This window comes from Mustela lutreola, chromosome 12 (assembly GCF_030435805.1).
Source record: "Mustela lutreola isolate mMusLut2 chromosome 12, mMusLut2.pri, whole genome shotgun sequence".
Taxonomy (NCBI): Eukaryota; Metazoa; Chordata; class Mammalia; order Carnivora; family Mustelidae; genus Mustela; species Mustela lutreola.
Window position 1 is genome coordinate 49,458,491 of NC_081301.1, and position 18,490 is coordinate 49,476,980.

An 18,490-nucleotide genomic window follows, 5' to 3' on the forward strand; every position below is an offset into this window, starting at 1 on the left:
ATGATCCTTTTAATATACTGTTGAATCTGGTTTGCTAATATTTTAAGGATTTCTGCATTTATGTTCATCAGGGATATTGGTAAGTAATCTTTTTGGTAGTGTCTTTATCTGGTTTTGGTATCAGTGTAATAATGATGGCCTTGTGGATTGAATTTGGAAGTTTTTCCTTCCTCCCATATTTTTTTGGAATAGCCTAAGAAGACCAGGTATTAACTCTTAAGTGTTTGATAGAATTCACATGTGAAGCTGTCTGGTCCTGGATTTTTGCTTGTTGGGAGTTTTTTGATTACTGATTCAATTGCATTACTAGTAATCAGTCTGCTCAGATATTCTAGTTCTTTCTCACTCAGTTTTGAAAGACTATGTTTTTAGGAATTTATCCATTTCTTCTAGGTCCAATTTGTTGGCATATAATTTTTCACAGTATTGTAATAATCCTCTGTAGTTCTATGGTGTTAGTTATTTCTCCTTTTTCATTTCTGATTTTACTTGAGACCTCTTTTTTTTCCTAATGAGTTTGGCTAAAGGTTTATCAATTTCATTTACCTGTTCAAGAAGCCAGCTCTTGGTTTCATTGATTTTTTTTTTTTTTTGGTCTCTATTTATTTCCACTCTAACCTTTATTATTTCCTTCTTTTTAACTTTCGAGCTATGGTCTTTTTCTTGTTCCTTTAGATGTTAGAGATTAGTCTGTGACTTTTATGGCCTTTTGACATAGGCCTGTGGTGCTGTGAACTTCCCTCTTAAAACTGCTCTGGCTGCATCCCAAAGATTTTGGACTATGGTGTTTCCATTTTCATTTATCTCCATGAATTTTTTCTTTTAATTTGCTTTGATTAACTTCATTGATACACTGCTTATTTAAGGGCATGTTGCTTAGCCGCCACCTGTTTTTTTCCAGTATTTGTCTTGTATCTGATTTCTAGTTTCACACTGTTGTGGTCAGGAAAGATGCTTGCTAGTAATTTAGTCTTACTGTTTTGCAACCCAACATTGATCTATCTGGGACAGCGTTCCATGTGCACTTAAAAAGAATGTGTGTTTTCAGATGAAATTCAATTTTTGTGAATATTTGCTTTATATATTTAGGTGCGCCTAGGGGGGTGCTCAGATATTCAAAACTGTTACATCCTATTCTTGGACTGATTCTGTTATCATTATGTAAGGCCCTTCTTTGTCTCTTGCTACACTCTTTGTTTCTTTTTTTTTTTTTTTAAAGATTTTATTTATTTATTTATTTGACAGACAGAGATCACAAGGAGGCAGAGAGACAGGCAGAGAGAGAGGAGGAAGCAGGCTCCCTGCTGAGCAGAGAGCCCGATGCAGGGCTCAATCCCAGGACCCTGGGATCATGACCTGAGCCAAAGGCAGAGGCTTTAACCCACTGAGCCACCCAGGCGCCCCACACTCTTTGTTTCTAATCTATTTTTTGTCGGATAAAAGTATTGCTACCCTAGTTGCTTTTGTTTTGTATGCTTCCATTTGCATGGATATCTTTTTCCATCCCTCCATTTTCACTCTCTGTTTATCTTTAGGTCTACTGTGGGTCTCTTATCAGCAGCACAGATGGGTTTTCATTTTTTGAAAATTCCTTCTGTCACCCTCTTTTGATTAGAGTATTGAGTCCATTTATATTTAAAGTCATTACTGAATAAGGTATATACTTATTGCCATTTTGTTAATTGTTTTCTGGTTGTTTTGTAGTTCTCTTTTCCTTTCTTCCCTTGCTCTCTTCCCTTGAAGTATCAGGACTTTCTTTAGTGTTATGCTTTCTCTGCTATTATTTTTTGTATGTATTACAGGTTTGTGATTGTGGTTATCATGGAATTCATACGTAACATTTTATGTATATAGCGTTCTATATTATTAAGTTCATGGTTGCTTAAGTTTGAAAACATTTTTAAAGCACTAGAGGTTTACTCCCCCTCCATGTTTTATGTGTACAGTGTCCTATTTCTTTTTGTGTATTACTTGACTGATTTTTGTAGATCTAATCCCATCATAATTTTCTTCAATTTATGGCCTTTTCTTTCCACTTAAAAAATTCTCCTTAATATTTCTTTTACGACTTATTTAATGGTGATGAACTCCTTCAACTTTTCTTTTTGAGAAACTCTTTCTCTCTCCTTCAATTCTGAATGATAACCTTGCCCAGTATTCTTTTTTGTAGGTTTTTTCATTTAACGACTTTCAGATATCATGATCTTCCCTTTTGGCATGCTAAGTTTCTATTGGTAAATCAGCTGACAGGGACCCCTGGGTGGCTCAGTGGGTTAAAGTCTCCGCCTTCGGCTCAGGTCATGATCCCAGGGTCCTGGGATCGAACCCCACGTCAGGCTCTCTGCTCAGCAGGGAGCCTGCTTCCCCCTCTCTCGCTGCCTACTTGTGATCTCTGTCTGTCAAATAAATAAATAAAATCTTAAAAAAAAAAAATCAGCTGACAGGGATGCCTGGATGGCTCAACTGGTTAAGCTGCTGCCTTCAGGTCAGGTCATCAAGTCCCACATCAGGCTCCTTGCTCAGCAGAGAGCCTGCTTCACTCTCTGCCTCTGCCTGCTACTCTGCCTGCTTGTGTTCTCCCTCCCCCACCCTCTCTCTGACAAATAAATAAATAAATAAATAAATAAAAGAAATCTTTTTTAAAAAATCAGCTGACAGCCTTGTGGGGTTTCCTTTGTATGTAACAGTTTTATTTTCTCTTGCAGTTTTGAAATTCTCTAGCTTTAATTTTGCCATTTTAACTGTGTGCCTTGTTGTGTTCTGTATACACGGGTTCATCTTCTTAGGGGCTTTCTGTGCTTGCTGGACCTGGGTGTCCATGTCCTTCCCTAGAGTAGGAAAAATCTTTAATTTGGGATATATTCCTTTCTCTTCATTTTGTCTGATTCTGTTTGTTTCTCTATATTAGGTAAGTCAGCTGTATCTGTGACTTGAAAGTAGTGGCCTTGTGTAGAAGAGGTCCTGCGGTGCCGTAAAGCGCAATTCTCCCCACCCCATCACCAGAACCAGGTACTCCAAGAGCTTTATTTGTGGGCTCTGTGTGTCCTCTTGTGGCTGAGCTGTGACTGCTGTGGGCATGCTGGCGGGGGGAGGCTGGCCCTCAGCCCAGCTGGCTGCAGTTAGCACTGTGGGTGCACCAGGCAGGGTCTGAGAGGTCCAGCTGTAGCCGCCATGAATGCACTAGTGTGTGGGGCTGGCCCTCAGCCTCGCTCTCTGCCATTAGCCTGAACCACAGCTGTGGGCACACTGCTGGGTGCAGTGCCTGTGCAGCCAGTTAAGAGGCCAGAATGCAGGAACTGCAGACATGCTAGTGTGTGGGCGTGTTTACCTCCTGCCCCTCAGGGCAGCAGTCACTTTGGGAGGACACCTTTCCCAGTCAGGGCTGCCTTCAGGAGTGGCAAGGCAGGAGCTACTTTGGAGGGTGGGTTGAGGCAGGTGGGTTGGACGGGAAATGTCAGGGTGGGCATGCAGTGCTCGTAAGGCACATGGGGACAATACTGGCTCCCCCAAGTGTCTAGCTATCTAGGCTGGGGGAGGGCAAAAAAAAAAAAAAGGTGCCTGGCAGCACTTGCATTCCTGGAGAAATATGCAGATTCCTGCCCCTTTGGTACATATCTTAAGATTAGTCAGTAAATCCTCTTTCACATATACCCTAGGTAATTTTTTCCACACTGCTGCTGCTCTGCTGTGTCCCCAGCGAGTTACCCAGCATACTGTCTCTTTAAAAGTAGGGACACGGTTTCCTATCATCCTCTTGCTTTTTAGTTAATCCTCTTGCTCCTCAGCTAAACACTGCGGATTTTCAGAGCCAGAAATTACAGGGACTTGTCTTCTCAGTCCACGTCCCCAAGGCCAGGAGTGGGATTATTATTCCCTCCTTCCTCCATGTTTGTGATGTCCCTCCCATCTGTGTTTAGTTGTGCTGGGAGTTTGGTTCCCAACTGCCCTCTGCTCCCTTTTGATATGGTCTGTTCAACTAGATTTGGAAGACACATTTTGCCAGTCTTCAGGTCATTTTCAGAGTTAGTACAACAGATATAGCTGTTGCCTTGGTTTGTCTGTGGGACAAAGTAACTCAGGACCCTCGTACTCTGCCATCTTCCCTTCTTCCTTTAAAAAAAAAAAAAAAAAAATATATATATATATATATATATATATATGTATATATATACACACACACACACATATATATATATTTTAAACCAATTATGGTTCCTTTGCTGGGAAGTGGATCTCTGAAGCTCCTCTTCCAGAAATCACTGGAAATCACTACCATTCCAGAAATTATCACCCAAGTACTTAATTCTTGTGTCTTTCAATGTCATTTACATGTCAGTTCTTCATTTAAAACAGCCAATCAGGCCATTCTTGAGAGCTCTAAATTTTATTGCCATCACAAATTATAAAATATTTTGAAACACTTAGGCATTTCAAGAGAGGTAGGAAAGTAACTAAAGAAATAGCAACTCTGGGCACCTGGTGGTTCAGTTGGTTAAGCAACTGCCTTTGGTTCAGGTCATGATCCCAGAGTCCCAGGATATATAAATAAATAAAATAGATTTTATTTATTTATTTGAAAGACAGAGATCACAAGGAGGCAGAGAGGCAGGCAGAGAGAGAGGAGGAAGCAGGATCCCTGCTGAGCAGAGAGTCCGATGCGGGGCTCCATCCCAGGACCCTGGAATCATAACCTGAGCCGAAGGCAGAGGCTTTAACCCACTGAGCCACCCAGGCGCCCTTAAATAAAATCTTAAAAAAAAAAAAAAAAAAAAAAACCACAAAGAAATATCAGAACTAAAACAACAAAAAGACAAAAACAGCTTGTAATATATTTAAACCGTAATTTTGTGACCAGCATTTTCAAGGGAAAAATTTTTTTTTTTACTTAGAACTGGAAGAAAATTGTAATAATAGCAAAATAGTAATAGATTTTTAAAAGTGAACTGTTCCCTTTCCCATCTGAGGCACCACTGTTAATAGTGGTTTTAGACCTTCTTATATGTATATATTAAAAACATGTATTTTGAGTGGCTGTTTTGTTTTAATTAAAAAGATCTTATACTGTTCCAAAACCTGCCCCTTCTCCACTTGACACATGACATCCGATGCAGGCACTTGTATGCAAATGACTCAGGCCAACATTTCATTACTCTCCTGTTAAGTATTTATGTGAAGTTTTTCATTATCACAAATAATCATACAGTAAGCATCACTGTGCAGACAACTTTCCATACTCTTATTTCTACAGAACAGAGTTGTCTTACTGTATTTGCTGAGTTAAAGGGCACGGATAATATAGGCCACATTCTTCTCTAGAACTGTATCATTTTCATGTCTAACAATGTATCAGAGTGTTCCTTTCCTCCATATCCTCAAAAAAATTGGATAAAATAATTAAAGTCTTTTGCCATTCTGATGTAACTAAGTTAGTACTTTCCCTTTTTTAATAAAAGAAATTGGTATTTCACTAAATGAGACTGAGCATTTTTTCATGTTTGTGTTATGAACTGAATTATGTTCCCCCAAATTTGTAAGTTGAACCTCGAACTCCCTATTTGACTATATTTAAAGACCGAGTCTTTAAAGAAGTAACTAACATTAAATGAGGTCGTAAGGGTAGGGGCCTAGTCTGAGATGCAGGTGCACACAGGGAAAAGACCATCTGCAAGCCAAGGAGAGAGGCCATAGGAGCAAAACCTGCTGACATTCTAATCTTTAACTTCCAGTCTCCAAACTGTGAGAAACAAATTTCTGCTGTTTAAGCCACCCAGTCCTTGGCATTCTGTCATGGCAGCCCCAGCAAACCAGTACGTCATGTAATGTTCCTTCCATGAACTGCCTATTGATACCATGCTCACGTAGCTACTGGACGGTGCTGTCTTACTGACTCAAAGGACTTTGGAATACTGGATGATCCCTTTTTAAATGCCCTGTAAAAATATGCTCTAAATGTAAGGCTGAAAATCTTTGAGGCCAGTATCTTTGAGATTTGTATCCATATATTTGAAATTATGATCCTATACCAACAACACATCCAAATTACTCTTCCACTATATAGAATTTACCTTCCCAATACTTAACCAAAATTGGCATTTGACAGAAAGATCACAAAATACTCTTCAACTCCCTGACACAGTCAAATGGGTCAGTAAAAGAGCAAATCAATTTGATCTAAAATGGAAAGACTCTTCATTGAAGAGATACTAAAAATGCATGAAAAATTTTAAAATAGAGTAGTATAATTTGTTTCTCTCACCTCCTTAATTTTATTTTTTACCCCAGCAGTCTGTTCTTCTTTATTGCTAAATAGTATTCTACTGTATGGATCGTACAGTTTGAGTCTTAGGTCTTTAATTCTGTTTTACTTACTAAAATTCCTCCATGAGACGTACAAAGGTTCGCCCGGCTCCTGATGAAGGTTGATATTATCCCATAATAGCTGAATATACACAAGTTTGCTATCCTGGGACAGAGATGACAGCGGAAGCTAAAAGATCAATAGAGAGTATTAGTCACCATAAGCATAATAATAATTACCAGTAGGTCTAGCACAGCTTGGTTATATAAAACAAATGAGTTCTTTCAAAATTCTGGACCTAAAATTTTAAGCAAAAATTTTAACTTTCTTTGTGTCTAATGATAAATATTCCTATTTTTCTCAAGTGCAGGTTTCTCATCCCTACTTCCACAGACTGGAAAGACAACTTGGTAGCTGGCACAGTGGCCACCTGAAAGATTAGTCACCACTACAACAAATTTTAAGGTTAGTTTCTACTATCTTATTGTGCAGACTGCTAAACTTAAATGAGTCAAAAGAGAGTATAATGCTTTAAGCAAAGATTGTGTTGTGCCCCTGGTGTATGCTGGGGCATCTCTCAGTAATCAGTATCATAGAATGAAGGAACTCCAGGAAGCGCAGTGACTCCTGGATCAGGCACCCCAGCCCAAGGACAGTAGGGGCTACAAAGTCAGACAGGCAGACTGTGGTCTTGGCTCCCCACCACGTAGTATTCATGTGACCTTGCAGAAACCATGTAACTAGTCTAATCTTCAATTGTATCATCTGAAAAATATGGGTAAAAGAAGACCTTTAAAATAAAGTTGTTGTGAAAATTTCAGCTGGAGATTTGATAGTTCAGAATAAAAACTACCTTTCGGAGCCACCCTTTCAACTAGATATAACCATATAACTAAATTCAGGCCAAACAGATACATAGATAAAATGTTACATGCAACTCCAGGAGCTACCCCAGAGAAAGAAGACATACTTTTCTCCATCCACTTTTATCCTTACTGCTGGCCAGAATGTAGATGTGATAGTTGGAAACAGGGCAGCCATCCTGGACCAGGTATAGAACTTAGAAATAGAGGTAATGCGCAGCTGAGCAAAAAGATAGAAGGATCTCAGGTCCCTGACATTATACCATTCCAAGACCACCTACCCAAACTTTTATGTGAGAGAGAAATAACCTACATCTTGTTAAGTGACTGTTGTATATTCTCTTACTTGAAGTTATGCTTCATTCTAACCAACCACAATGTAGTATAACCATGTGTAAGTACCCTACCTGTACACCCCCATTACAGTGTTCAGATGTGAGGATGAGTCCTGGCAAGTTACTAGGAAGGTCCAAACGTCTGAAATACCAAACGAGGTTCCAGAAAATGATCGGATGTTGATTGATGAAAGAGGATGTGTGAATCACTTGATCACCTTCATTTTCTAGCAAAGATTCAAGTTCTTTACGAAGCACTAGAGGACTCAAGTACGGCACAGAAACAGGGGGAGGATTGGGTCTTTTTCCTAAAGGATCCTTTAAAAAATAAAAATACAGTAAGAAGTGAATATTACCTATTCTGTATGTTTTAGAGTACTTCTCTAAATTGTGCTTTATCTATCCTTTCAAAATCAGTGATTTCCGACCCAGTGCTACATGTAGTATACTCTAATGAAAACCTAAAAAAAGAAAAAAAAATACTTTACCATAAATACCCTGAAGTTAAAGGATTATAAAAGAAAATTGATAATCCATATAATAGGCCCTATTTTAAACACTGAAAGTTTCTCTATTTTTCTAAGAAATACTATATTCCAGATGTTTTATGATTCCCCCCAAAAGTTGACTTTATCTTCTTTCTAAAACTCTAAACAAATGGAACAGTCTTTGTGTTAATATTTGATGACTCCTTTTATAATTATATCTACCTGTAAAAGTCTGCTTTTACATTTGATTGCAATAAAAACTAAAGAGCAGTCTTACAAATCAAATAACAAATGAAGAAAGAATCCAATTTAGTCTCTGTATCAGAATAAAATGCTTATGACCAATTCATTAATGAGTATCCTTAATGCCCAGGCTGAGGTTTCCAAATACCATTTCCTCTAAAAAGACCCAGGGTTTCTCAGAGAAATGGCTGATTCTATGTCTAGAGAAAGAGATATATCACACGAGCATGAAACATCTTGTCATACAAGAAAGCAAGGAAGCGGGTGCCAGGGTGGCTCAGTTGGTTGGGCGACTGCCTTCAGCTCAAGTCATGATCCTGGAGGCCCGGATGGAGTCCCGCATCAGGCTCCCTGCTCGGTGGGGAGTCTGCTTCTCCCTCTAACCCTCCCCATTCTCATGCTCTCTCTCACTCTTTCTCAAATAAATGAATAAAATCTTAAAAAAGGCAAGGAAGCTTAAAAAAAATTTACAAAAGGCTACTAGAATTGTATCAAAGGGACTAGGGCACCAATTCGTAGAGGTTTCTAGCTGATCAAAGATGGGATAAGGTAAGTATTAGTAAGGATAGCAACAGCAATGATGTAAACACAAATGTTTAAATCAGTGAGTTCGGGGCGCCTGGGTGGCTCAGTGGGTTAAGCCGCTGCCTTCGGCTCAGGTCATGATCTCAGGGTCCTGGGATCGAGTCCCGCATCGGGCTCTCTGCTCAGCGGGGAGCCTGCTTCCCTCTCTCTCTCTGCCTGCCTCTCCATCTACTTGTGATTTCTCTCTGTCAAATAAATAAATAAATAAAAATCTTTAATTAAAAAAAAAAATAAATAAAATAAAATAAAATAAATCAGTGAGTTCATAATGATACCCTATTCCTCTAAATTAATTGATCACCTGGGAGAATGGTAGGAATCCAACTAATTTTTTTGAAAACTGGTAAATAAAAGGAAAAAAAATCAATCATCCTATCTTTACAAAGTAAACTCTGTGTTTGGAAAAGCAAACAGAAAACAAAGGGCAAGTTTCTCTTTATAGATGTACCCCATATAATAAAGATAATTAGACTATCACCCTTTATAGCTGGAAATGAGTAATGTGATCTGGGCAATGGGGCATTAATAGCTATCAGCATCAGGAAGAAAGTTCATGTTTTCTATTGAGGGACATCCCACCACTGCTACTGTCTTACAAAAATAAACCACAAAAGAAAAACCTGACTCTGATCAAACTTCTAGATAATTAGGAGGGTTGTACAAGACCAGTGCTCTAACCCCTGAGCTATGGAGCCTTCCCCTAATTAGCAGGGTTGTAATCAACAAGTATGTTCCAAGGTCAAAAAAAGGGTCTACAGATTTAAAAAGACTAAAAACCAAATCAGCTGTAATGTACAGATATTATTTGATCGTTTTTCAAACTACAAAGCACACACAAACTCGACATTTTTTTAAACCATTAGAAATTTGAACAGAGATTGAATAATTTGGTATTTTTTTTTAGTTGTATAAGGCATTGCATTTCTGTATTACTCTTAAGAACTATGTAGTATATACTAAAATATTTACAAATGGAATATATAATGTTTGGAGCTTGTTTCAGAAGAATCTAGGAAAGAAGTGAATAAAGGTATACATGAAAGAACAATGACCCTAAGGTGAAAATACTGAAGCCAGATGGCAGGTCAAAGGAATTCATTACACTCTTTTGTTTAGTTTTGTACATACTTGAAATTTTAAGAAATTCTTAGTCTGCTTATGAAAAATTCTTATCACTTATGGATTATGTGCTGCTCTAATAAATACTTACATGAATACACAGATAATTATCATCTTGTTACATACCACAACTTCCTGCAGACTGTTTGGGAGACTGACTGTTGAAATGCCATGAAACGGTCGCTGGGAAAAGTCAATATTTTGCAAGGGACCTCCAACACTGTGACTTCGAGTCAAAGATACATTTCGCTTTGAAAAACTATTAGGCGCAGGTGAAATTTTCATAGTTTGGACTTCTCCACTGGCTCTCTTTATTTCATCACTTTAAAAAAATGAAGAAATGCTGTGTTTGTGCTGTAACACAATCTAAACCTGTCCAGCTAGAGTATTTTCTACAACGAATTTTGAGTCTACTGAATGTACTGGAGAACAATCAGTACCACCTTATAAGATTTACATTTTCTTCAAGCATTTTGTGAAAGGAGTCAGAAGAACAGGATGGAGTAGATGACTCTGGTGAAGGGTGGGAGAAAGACAAAGGGTAGTAACAGATATTCTTTTTAAAAGACTAAGTGCCCACTCAGTTGTTTTATTCAAACATCATTTCATCTTTACTAAACAAAATCATCTAGAATTATGCAACCAAGTATTATAGATTCTTTGATAAGTATTTAACCTCTACCAGGCCATGATCCACGTAAGGACAAAGAACAGATCTTAATTTTTTTATTTTTAGTCCTTAGCATCATGCTTTTAATAAATATTTGATTCAATCAGTATTTAAGAGGAAGTAGTATATTTCACAATAAAGAGAGTAGGTCTCTGGAAACTGGCAATGACTACACTAAAAGAGAAAAATACTTTGTACTCTTGTGAAGTTCATTTTGTAAATGGACACTGTAAAACAATAATTTCAAAAATGGTTTATCATCACATTCATTCATTAGATATGAACAATACATCATAGTAAAATGTTAAGACTGAATTTTTTAAATGCCATAATTTATGCCCATATGCATCAAGTTATCTTTAAAAATGGAATTTTTACAAGGGTACCCAATTTATAGTGCAGACTTCTCTGTATCCTGTGGTACCTTGATTCAGTTGCAGAGATGGTTTCTTCAGTTACGGTCTGGTTTTCCTTTGGGAAATCCATAAAGTTGATCAAGTCAGGTTCTGCTGAACTAGATACAGGTTTGTGCTCTGAAGGTTCACTAGCCAATGGAATGCTGCCGCTTTGTAAACTGTCACCAGAGGTACTTGGTTTCAGGAAAAAGCTAAACACGAGCAATGAAAAAAAAAATGTCTTTAAAAACCTAGAACCGGGGCGCCTGGGTGGCTCAGTGGTTTGAGCCTCTGCCTTCGGCTCAGGTCATGATCTCAGGGTCCTAGGATCGAGCCCCAGGTCAGGCTCTCTGCTCAGCAGGGAGCCTGCTTCCCCCTCTCTCTCTCTACCTGCCTCTCTGCCTACTTGTGATCTCTCTGTCTCTCTGTGTCAAATAAATAAAGAAAATCTTTAAAAAATTTTAAAAAATTAAAAAGAAAATAAAAACCTAGAACCCTAGGGATGCCTGGGTGGCTCAGTGGGTTAAAGCCTCTGCCTTAGGCTCAGGTCATGATCCCAGAGTCCTGGGACTGAACCCCACATTGGGCTCTCTGCTCCATGGAGAGCCTGCTTCCTCTTCTCTTTCTCTGCCTGCCGCTCTGCCTACTTGTGATTCTGTTTGTCAAATAAATAAATAAAATCTTTAAAAATAAAATAGGGGCACCTGGGTGGCTCAGTGGGTTAAACCTCTGCCTTTGGCTTGGGTCATGGTCTCAGGATCCTGGGATCAAGTCCCTAGTCAGGTTCTCTGCTCAGCAGGGAGCCTGCTTTCCCCTCTCTCTCTGCCTCCATGTGATTTCTCTCTGTGTGTCAAATAATAAAGTCTTTAAAAAAATAAAATAAAATAAAAACCTAGAACCCCTGGGGCACCCGAGTGGCTCAGCGTGTTAAGCAGCTGCCCAGAGTCCTGGGATCAAGCTCCACATCAGGCTCCCTGCTCTGCAGAGAGCCTGCTTCTCTACTTACTTGTAAGCTCTCTCTAGCTGTCAAATAAATAAATAAAATCTTTACCAAAAAAAACAAAAAACAAACAAACAAAAAAAACACCCACCTAGAACCCTCTAAATTTCATATTTATTACTTTATGATAAAGCAGTCACTGATGAATTTTACACAATCCACAGAACTACTGTCTCTTCCAAACATATACCACATGTGCATACACACACCATGCTATCATTCTCAATCCTCTCTTGTCATAAACTTTTTTTTTTTTTTTAAAGCGTTTATTTATTTATTTGACAGAGAGGCAGAAAGGGGGAAGCAGCCTGCCTGCTGAGCAAGAATCCGGATGAGGGGCTTGATCCCAGGTCCCTGAGATCCCACTAAACCACCCAGGTGCCCCTTGTCATAAACTTTTCAAATGAAAAAGCTCTCAAAGTCATTACCATTTGGTGTTAAGATTCTTTAAAGAAAGCTATGAAGAAGATGGGAAGCAAAACATTTCATTAATTTTCTGAGTTAAAAAAGAGAGAGGGAGACAAACCCTGAGAGACGCTGGACTCCAAGAAACAAACAGGGTTTCAGAGAGGAGGAGTGTGGGAGATGAGGCAGCCGGGTGATGGGCATTAAGGAGGGCAAAATTGTGATGAGCACTAGGTGTTATTCACAACTAATGAACCACTGAACACTACATCAAAAACTAATGTACTGCATGTTGGCTAACTGAACATAATAAAAAAAATAGAGCAGCAATGGCATTTTAGCATGTATTAACCTATAACTGTGTATGGTAGCCTCTCCCTCATAAATATACATTTTGTCTCAAGTCATTTCCTCTTCCCCTTTATCCATTATTTTGTTTCATCTTATCTCTGTCCTCTTTCTGGGTGGGGATGAAGTGAGGGTTGGCCCTTGCAAGGGACATGACGAGAACTCTCTGAGGTAATGTTCTACATCTTAGTAAGGGTTAAATCTGCATCAGTGTATGCATTCAGTTTTCAAATGGTACATTTTAAATGGAGAGATGGGCATCTGGGTTTCACCATAAGAAAAATCTTTAAACTTAAGCTGCAAGTTTGAAATTTTCTATAATGACATACTGGGGAGGAAAATCAACAATGCTCCTTTATACTTACACAGAAAATATAAAATAAGGTACTTAACATAATAGCTTACAAAACACAATTAACTCAACAGAGAAGTATATGACTATGGAGAATAATTTAAAACAAAAGAACATAAAAGACAATCTAAAAAATAGAGGTATGGGCACCTGGGTGGCTCAGTGGGTTAAGCCGCTGCCTTCAGCTCAGGTCATGATCTCAGGGTCCTGGGATCGAGTCCCACATTGGGCTCTCTGCTCAGCGGGGAGCCTGCTTCCCTCTCTCTCTCTCTCTCTCTCTGCCTGCCTCTCCATCTACTTGTGATCTCTCTCTGTCAAATAAATAAATAAAATCTTTAAAAAAATAAAATAAAATAAAATAAATAAAAAATAGAGGTATGTTCACAGATAAAAGAATAATGTTGAAAATGTCCATTTTCCCCAGATTAATCTATACATCTAATGCTGCAATCTCAATGAAAATTCCAGCTGAATTTGGGGATGGGGAAGGGGGACACTAAAGTTGCTCTAAGCAAAATAAATAAATAAATAAAATGTCCATGGTGGGGAGTTTACCCTATCAACCAGATATAACACAACACTGATAAAAAATAGACTAGACCAAAAAAACAGGGAACACAGAGGCAGAGTGAGGTGTACTTGGGCATGTGTTTTACGATAAAGGTGATGTTACCTATCAATGAAGAAAGGATAGGAAACAGTCTCCTTACATGAAGAAAAAGAAAGCTGTATACCTACCACCATACACAAACACAAAGGTGTATTCCAGGTGGATTAAAGATCTAAATATCAGAGGTAAAATACAAAGCTAACGAAAGAAACCTCAGGAGAAATTCTTCATGTCCTACAGATGGGAAACGACTTTTATTTTTTTTATTTTATTTTTTTTTAGAATTTATATATATATATATATTTTTTAAGATTTTATTTATTTATTTGACAGAGAGAAATCACAAGTAGATGGAGAGGCAGGCAGAGAGAGAGAGAGAGAGGGAAGCAGGTTCCCTGCTGAGCAGAGAGCCCGATGCGGGACTTGATCCCAGGACCCTGAGATCATGACCTGAGCCGAAGGCAGCGGCTTAACCCACTGAGCCACCCAGGTGCCCCGAGAAACGACTTTTAAAACAAGACCAAAAGCACAAATCATGGGGGAAAATTAATGGATAATGACATCAAGATGAATGCTTTCAAGGAATTAATATCAAGAAGATTTAAGAATCAATAAGAAAAAGTTAACCAAAAAATGGACAAGGTAAAAATATAAACAGGCAACTCACAGAAAATGCTGGAATAATTAACAAGAATATGAAGAGATAAACTCACTGATATTCACAGAACTTAAAACAAAAACAAAATAGCACTTTATATTCATTAGAATACAAAAAAATGAAAAGTGATAATATCAAATGCTGGTACGGACATACAGTAATGAAAATTCTTAGGCATTAGTAGTGAGAGTACTGCCATATGGGAATCTATCTTCCATTGTTTCTTGAAATCATGAATGAAAATGACTCAATCACCTTGCTGCTAAGACTATTATTCTGAGAGAAACTATTTCACAAGTTCAGAAGGAGACATATTTTACAGTGCACTGCCTCACTGCAGTGGTATTTATAGGAACAGAGACCTGGAAGCAACTGAACCAATACAGGATAATGGGTAAGTAAAATTAAGTATTAACTTCCTACAGGAGGAAAGGAATAAACTAGATGTACATACGGCAACTCAGCTTTTAAACTGAGTAATAGAGATTATTGTATTCTAATTATGTAACTTAAATTGCATAATCATGCAAAACTATGTATTTTATGAAGGTATATATTCAAAGGTATCACACACAGTGGAGTCAATGTGTTTGTTGGATAAAGGAATGAGAGTGGGACGGGGGGAAGAGCTAACAAGAGAGGATCCTTGCACAAAGCAATGATGATAGTACATCAGGAATTAGAATACGATTTCACTCAGCTCCACACCTGAAGCTAAAAGGAAAAACTAAGCTAAGAAGACACACCTGTACAGTTTGTTTGTTTGTTTGTTTTTTAGAGATTTTATTTATTTGACAGAGAGATCACAATATAGAGAGCCCGATGTGGGGCTCAAACCCAGAACCCTAAGATCATGACCTGAGCCGAAAGCAGAGGCTTAACCCACTGAGCTATCCAGGTGCCCCGATTAGATTTTTTAAAAGCAGCTAAAGGTAGACAGTAATATGAAGCTTGTCTTCTCCATAAAACAAACAGAATATTAAGATCATTATTTAAGCAGTTATCAAACTCTTGATTACTTAATGAGTAATCATAAATCACCTACTCTCTTTTCGATTCCCTGGAATTTGGTCATTTCACTGTACAGAGCACTACCATAAAGGGTTAACAAGTTGGGAGAAGAGTCAAAAAACCCCCATTGCCCGTGCCTTTAGTTTTTTCTTCTAGAATATATAAAGTCACTGAGAAAGAAAGTTTAAAGATAAATATTGAAGTTCTGAATCATCTATGATGTTTAGCTCCAAGAATTAACTACTACTGACAATTGTGTATTAAATAAACTGGAAAAGTAGTCTCCTATACTGGCGTATTTTCTCCTCCAGTAGTGAGAGTGAAGGAGAGAGAAGAGGGACAGCTGGAGGGTGCCGTGACTATTTCCCTCTCCCTCGAGGAGTCATGCCTTCTGAGAAGGAGCTTTCACAATACTAACCTTGCAGAGCCTCTCAAGTCTTTAAATTCTATGTTGAGAAGAGGCAAGAAGTTGCTTTTACAGAATGGACAGGTGGTATTCAAATTTGAGTCATCTGCCGTCCATCCAGCCATAATTTCTTCATCATAAACTAAAGCGCTACAAGCTCTGCACTGGGAACAACTTGACATCAAAACCTAAGAGAAGAAAAGTGCAGACACTGAGAACTTGCATAGTGAAGTCATCTCCACAGACCATCCTTTGGAGACACAGCATTTTACTCATTTTGTTGATCCAATTTAGAATTAAGTTCAGTCACTGTACAGGTAAAACTAGCAGTCTATTGCCTTACTTACATAAGACAAGCAAATTCAACAAAATGATTTACTCTTCGGTCTACAAGGGTATCACGAATTCTATCCAGTCCCATTCTGAAATAAGTATGTTTACAACCATTCTACCATGTGCAGAATACAGAACTTTTACCTCCATTGCACAATTCTGATAGATGCTAGACATGCTGGTGTTTTGAGAAGAACCGTGATCTGATTTTTCACAGTCCTGCCCTTTTATGTTTCTTGGAAATGTAGGTTCACCTAAAGAGAAGTAAATGTAACACATTATATAAGACTGTCCTTATTCTTTGGAAATGCATACTAGAGTATTCAGGGGGAGTATAATGAAGTCTACGATTTATTTTTAAGTGGTTCAGTATAAAAATTTCTGTAGGTATATATCTAAAATTAACAACAGTTAACCCTAAGTGGAGAATATGTGATCAATCATTATATGATTCTTTCGTCTATTCAGGACATTTGAAATTTTTCGTAACAGAATGTTGGAAAAAATAAATAGAACTTAAATTTCTTAAAATAACATAGGGCTTCTCAAACACTGGTATACATCTGATTTATCCCGAGAGCTGGTTAATAATATATTTCTAAGGCCCCAATCCCTCACATTCAGTCTGAAAAGTTTTAGCCTGGGACTTGGACATTAGTCCATATTTTAAAATAAATTCCCCGTGTGATTTTGACAACAAACTAAAGTCTGAGAACCAATGACAGAGTCCACAAACACAACTAAGGTGACTGGAACACTTAGAGATCCTGTAAAATAAGTGATAGTACAGTGTGGCTACACTCACCGTCTATCAGATCATCTCAGCAGAGGGGGTCTATTGTGTAATGTGGCAGGTGGAGGGAAAGGTACGGGCACATAAATGACAGGAAAGGACCGTCCCTCCTACCTGTTGAGTACTGCAGTTTTCCTGCATCTCCACTGCTGCTGCTACTGCCAAGGCTTGTGTTGCTCTGGGTAAGTTCACTGGGAACCAACCCTGCAATATTCATGTTAGGTGACACGTTCTCCCCCAAAATATGGTCTTCCAGGCCAGCTGGGAAGCTGTAATCTCTGTTTGTTTCCTCCTTTAATTGAAAAGAATAAAACCCCACATACATAAATAGTATCTTCCCCAATAAAAATATATTCACTCTGCCCTTTTCAGAATTATTCTCTATAATCCTTAAACTAATCATCTCCTCATTTTTCAAAACCATGAACTACTCTCAGTATTATTTGGAATTTTCTTTCCACACTCTAATTCAAGCAATGACCTAGAATACTTTTAAGATTTTGTTTCACCCCTGGTGTATATTGGGATGTCTCTCCAATAATCAGTATCACAGAATGAAGGAACTCCAGGAAACTCAATGTCTCCTGGATCAGGCACCCCAGCCCAAGGACAGGAGGGGCTACAAACTCAGACAGGCAGACTGTGGTCTTTGCTCCCCACCACATAGTATTCATGTGACCTTGCAGAAACCATATAACTAGTCTAACAAAATTATATCATCTGAAAAATATGGATATGAGAAGTCCTTTAAAACAAAGGTGGTGTGAAAATTATAGCTGGCAATATGATTTGCAGAACAACCAACCATCCATACTAGAGGCAAAAATAAGAATAAAAGTTCCAAACACTATAGTTTTTAAATGCTAGTGACTGCTGATGCTTTAGTTTAGAGAGAAAACATTTCATTCAACAAGCAGGTTCCTTTCTGATTTCTGCTTTAAAGAAGACTCGTGTCTTGTTATAAAACCACGTTAAGTGATAGAACAATTAAACAGATATGTGAAACAGGAAATAAAAGCACTTATATTACCAACACCCACACAGTACAATTAAAATCTTTATGTATATCCTTCTAGTCATTTTAAAATATGTGTATATATATATATACTTTTACAAAATAGGATAGTTTTTTAGCCTATTCTCATGTAATGTATTTTGATGTCATTAAATCTTAATTATTTAATCCCAGCAACCTAATCCAGTTTACTGATGGACTTCAATGCATTTGGTAAATCTCTGTTGCTTAAGCATTCAGAATGCTTTCAATTTTATGTTACACTGATGAATTCCTTTGAGTTGTTTTTATACATATCCCTAATTATTTCCTTAGATTAAAATCTGGATAAAAGTTATGAACTTTTTAAAAAGACTTTGTATACATTCCTTCATTTGGAAATATTTATTAGGTATAACCTATTTGCTTTGTAAAGGCACTAGTACCAAGGTTGACAGCAATGAAAACAAAAGAAAGATTAAGACATGTGACCACCTGAAATTTACAGTCCTATATTCCAAGTCCAAAGTACTCTGTAGAAAGGTGGTTTTTGTTTTTTTTTTTTTTACTATTTTTATTAACAC

General features: G+C 37.9%; 1 protein-coding gene across 3 annotated transcripts in view; it reads right to left on the reverse strand.

Annotated features, from left to right (window-relative positions):
- DENND4C (DENN domain containing 4C) overlaps window positions 1-18,490 on the reverse strand; it is a 142,222-nt gene that overhangs the window by 10,849 nt on the left and 112,883 nt on the right. For all 3 annotated transcript variants that reach the window (XM_059143124.1, XM_059143123.1, XM_059143121.1), the window contains 7 exons: window positions 17,027-17,204; window positions 16,264-16,373; window positions 15,799-15,974; window positions 11,026-11,208; window positions 10,058-10,253; window positions 7,569-7,814; window positions 6,370-6,487 (listed from right to left, as the gene is read on the reverse strand). In XM_059143124.1, the coding sequence (XP_058999107.1) occupies window positions 6,370-6,487; window positions 7,569-7,814; window positions 10,058-10,253; window positions 11,026-11,208; window positions 15,799-15,974; window positions 16,264-16,373; window positions 17,027-17,204 (1,207 nt within the window). The remainder of the gene's footprint in view (window positions 1-6,369; window positions 6,488-7,568; window positions 7,815-10,057; window positions 10,254-11,025; window positions 11,209-15,798; window positions 15,975-16,263; window positions 16,374-17,026; window positions 17,205-18,490) is intronic.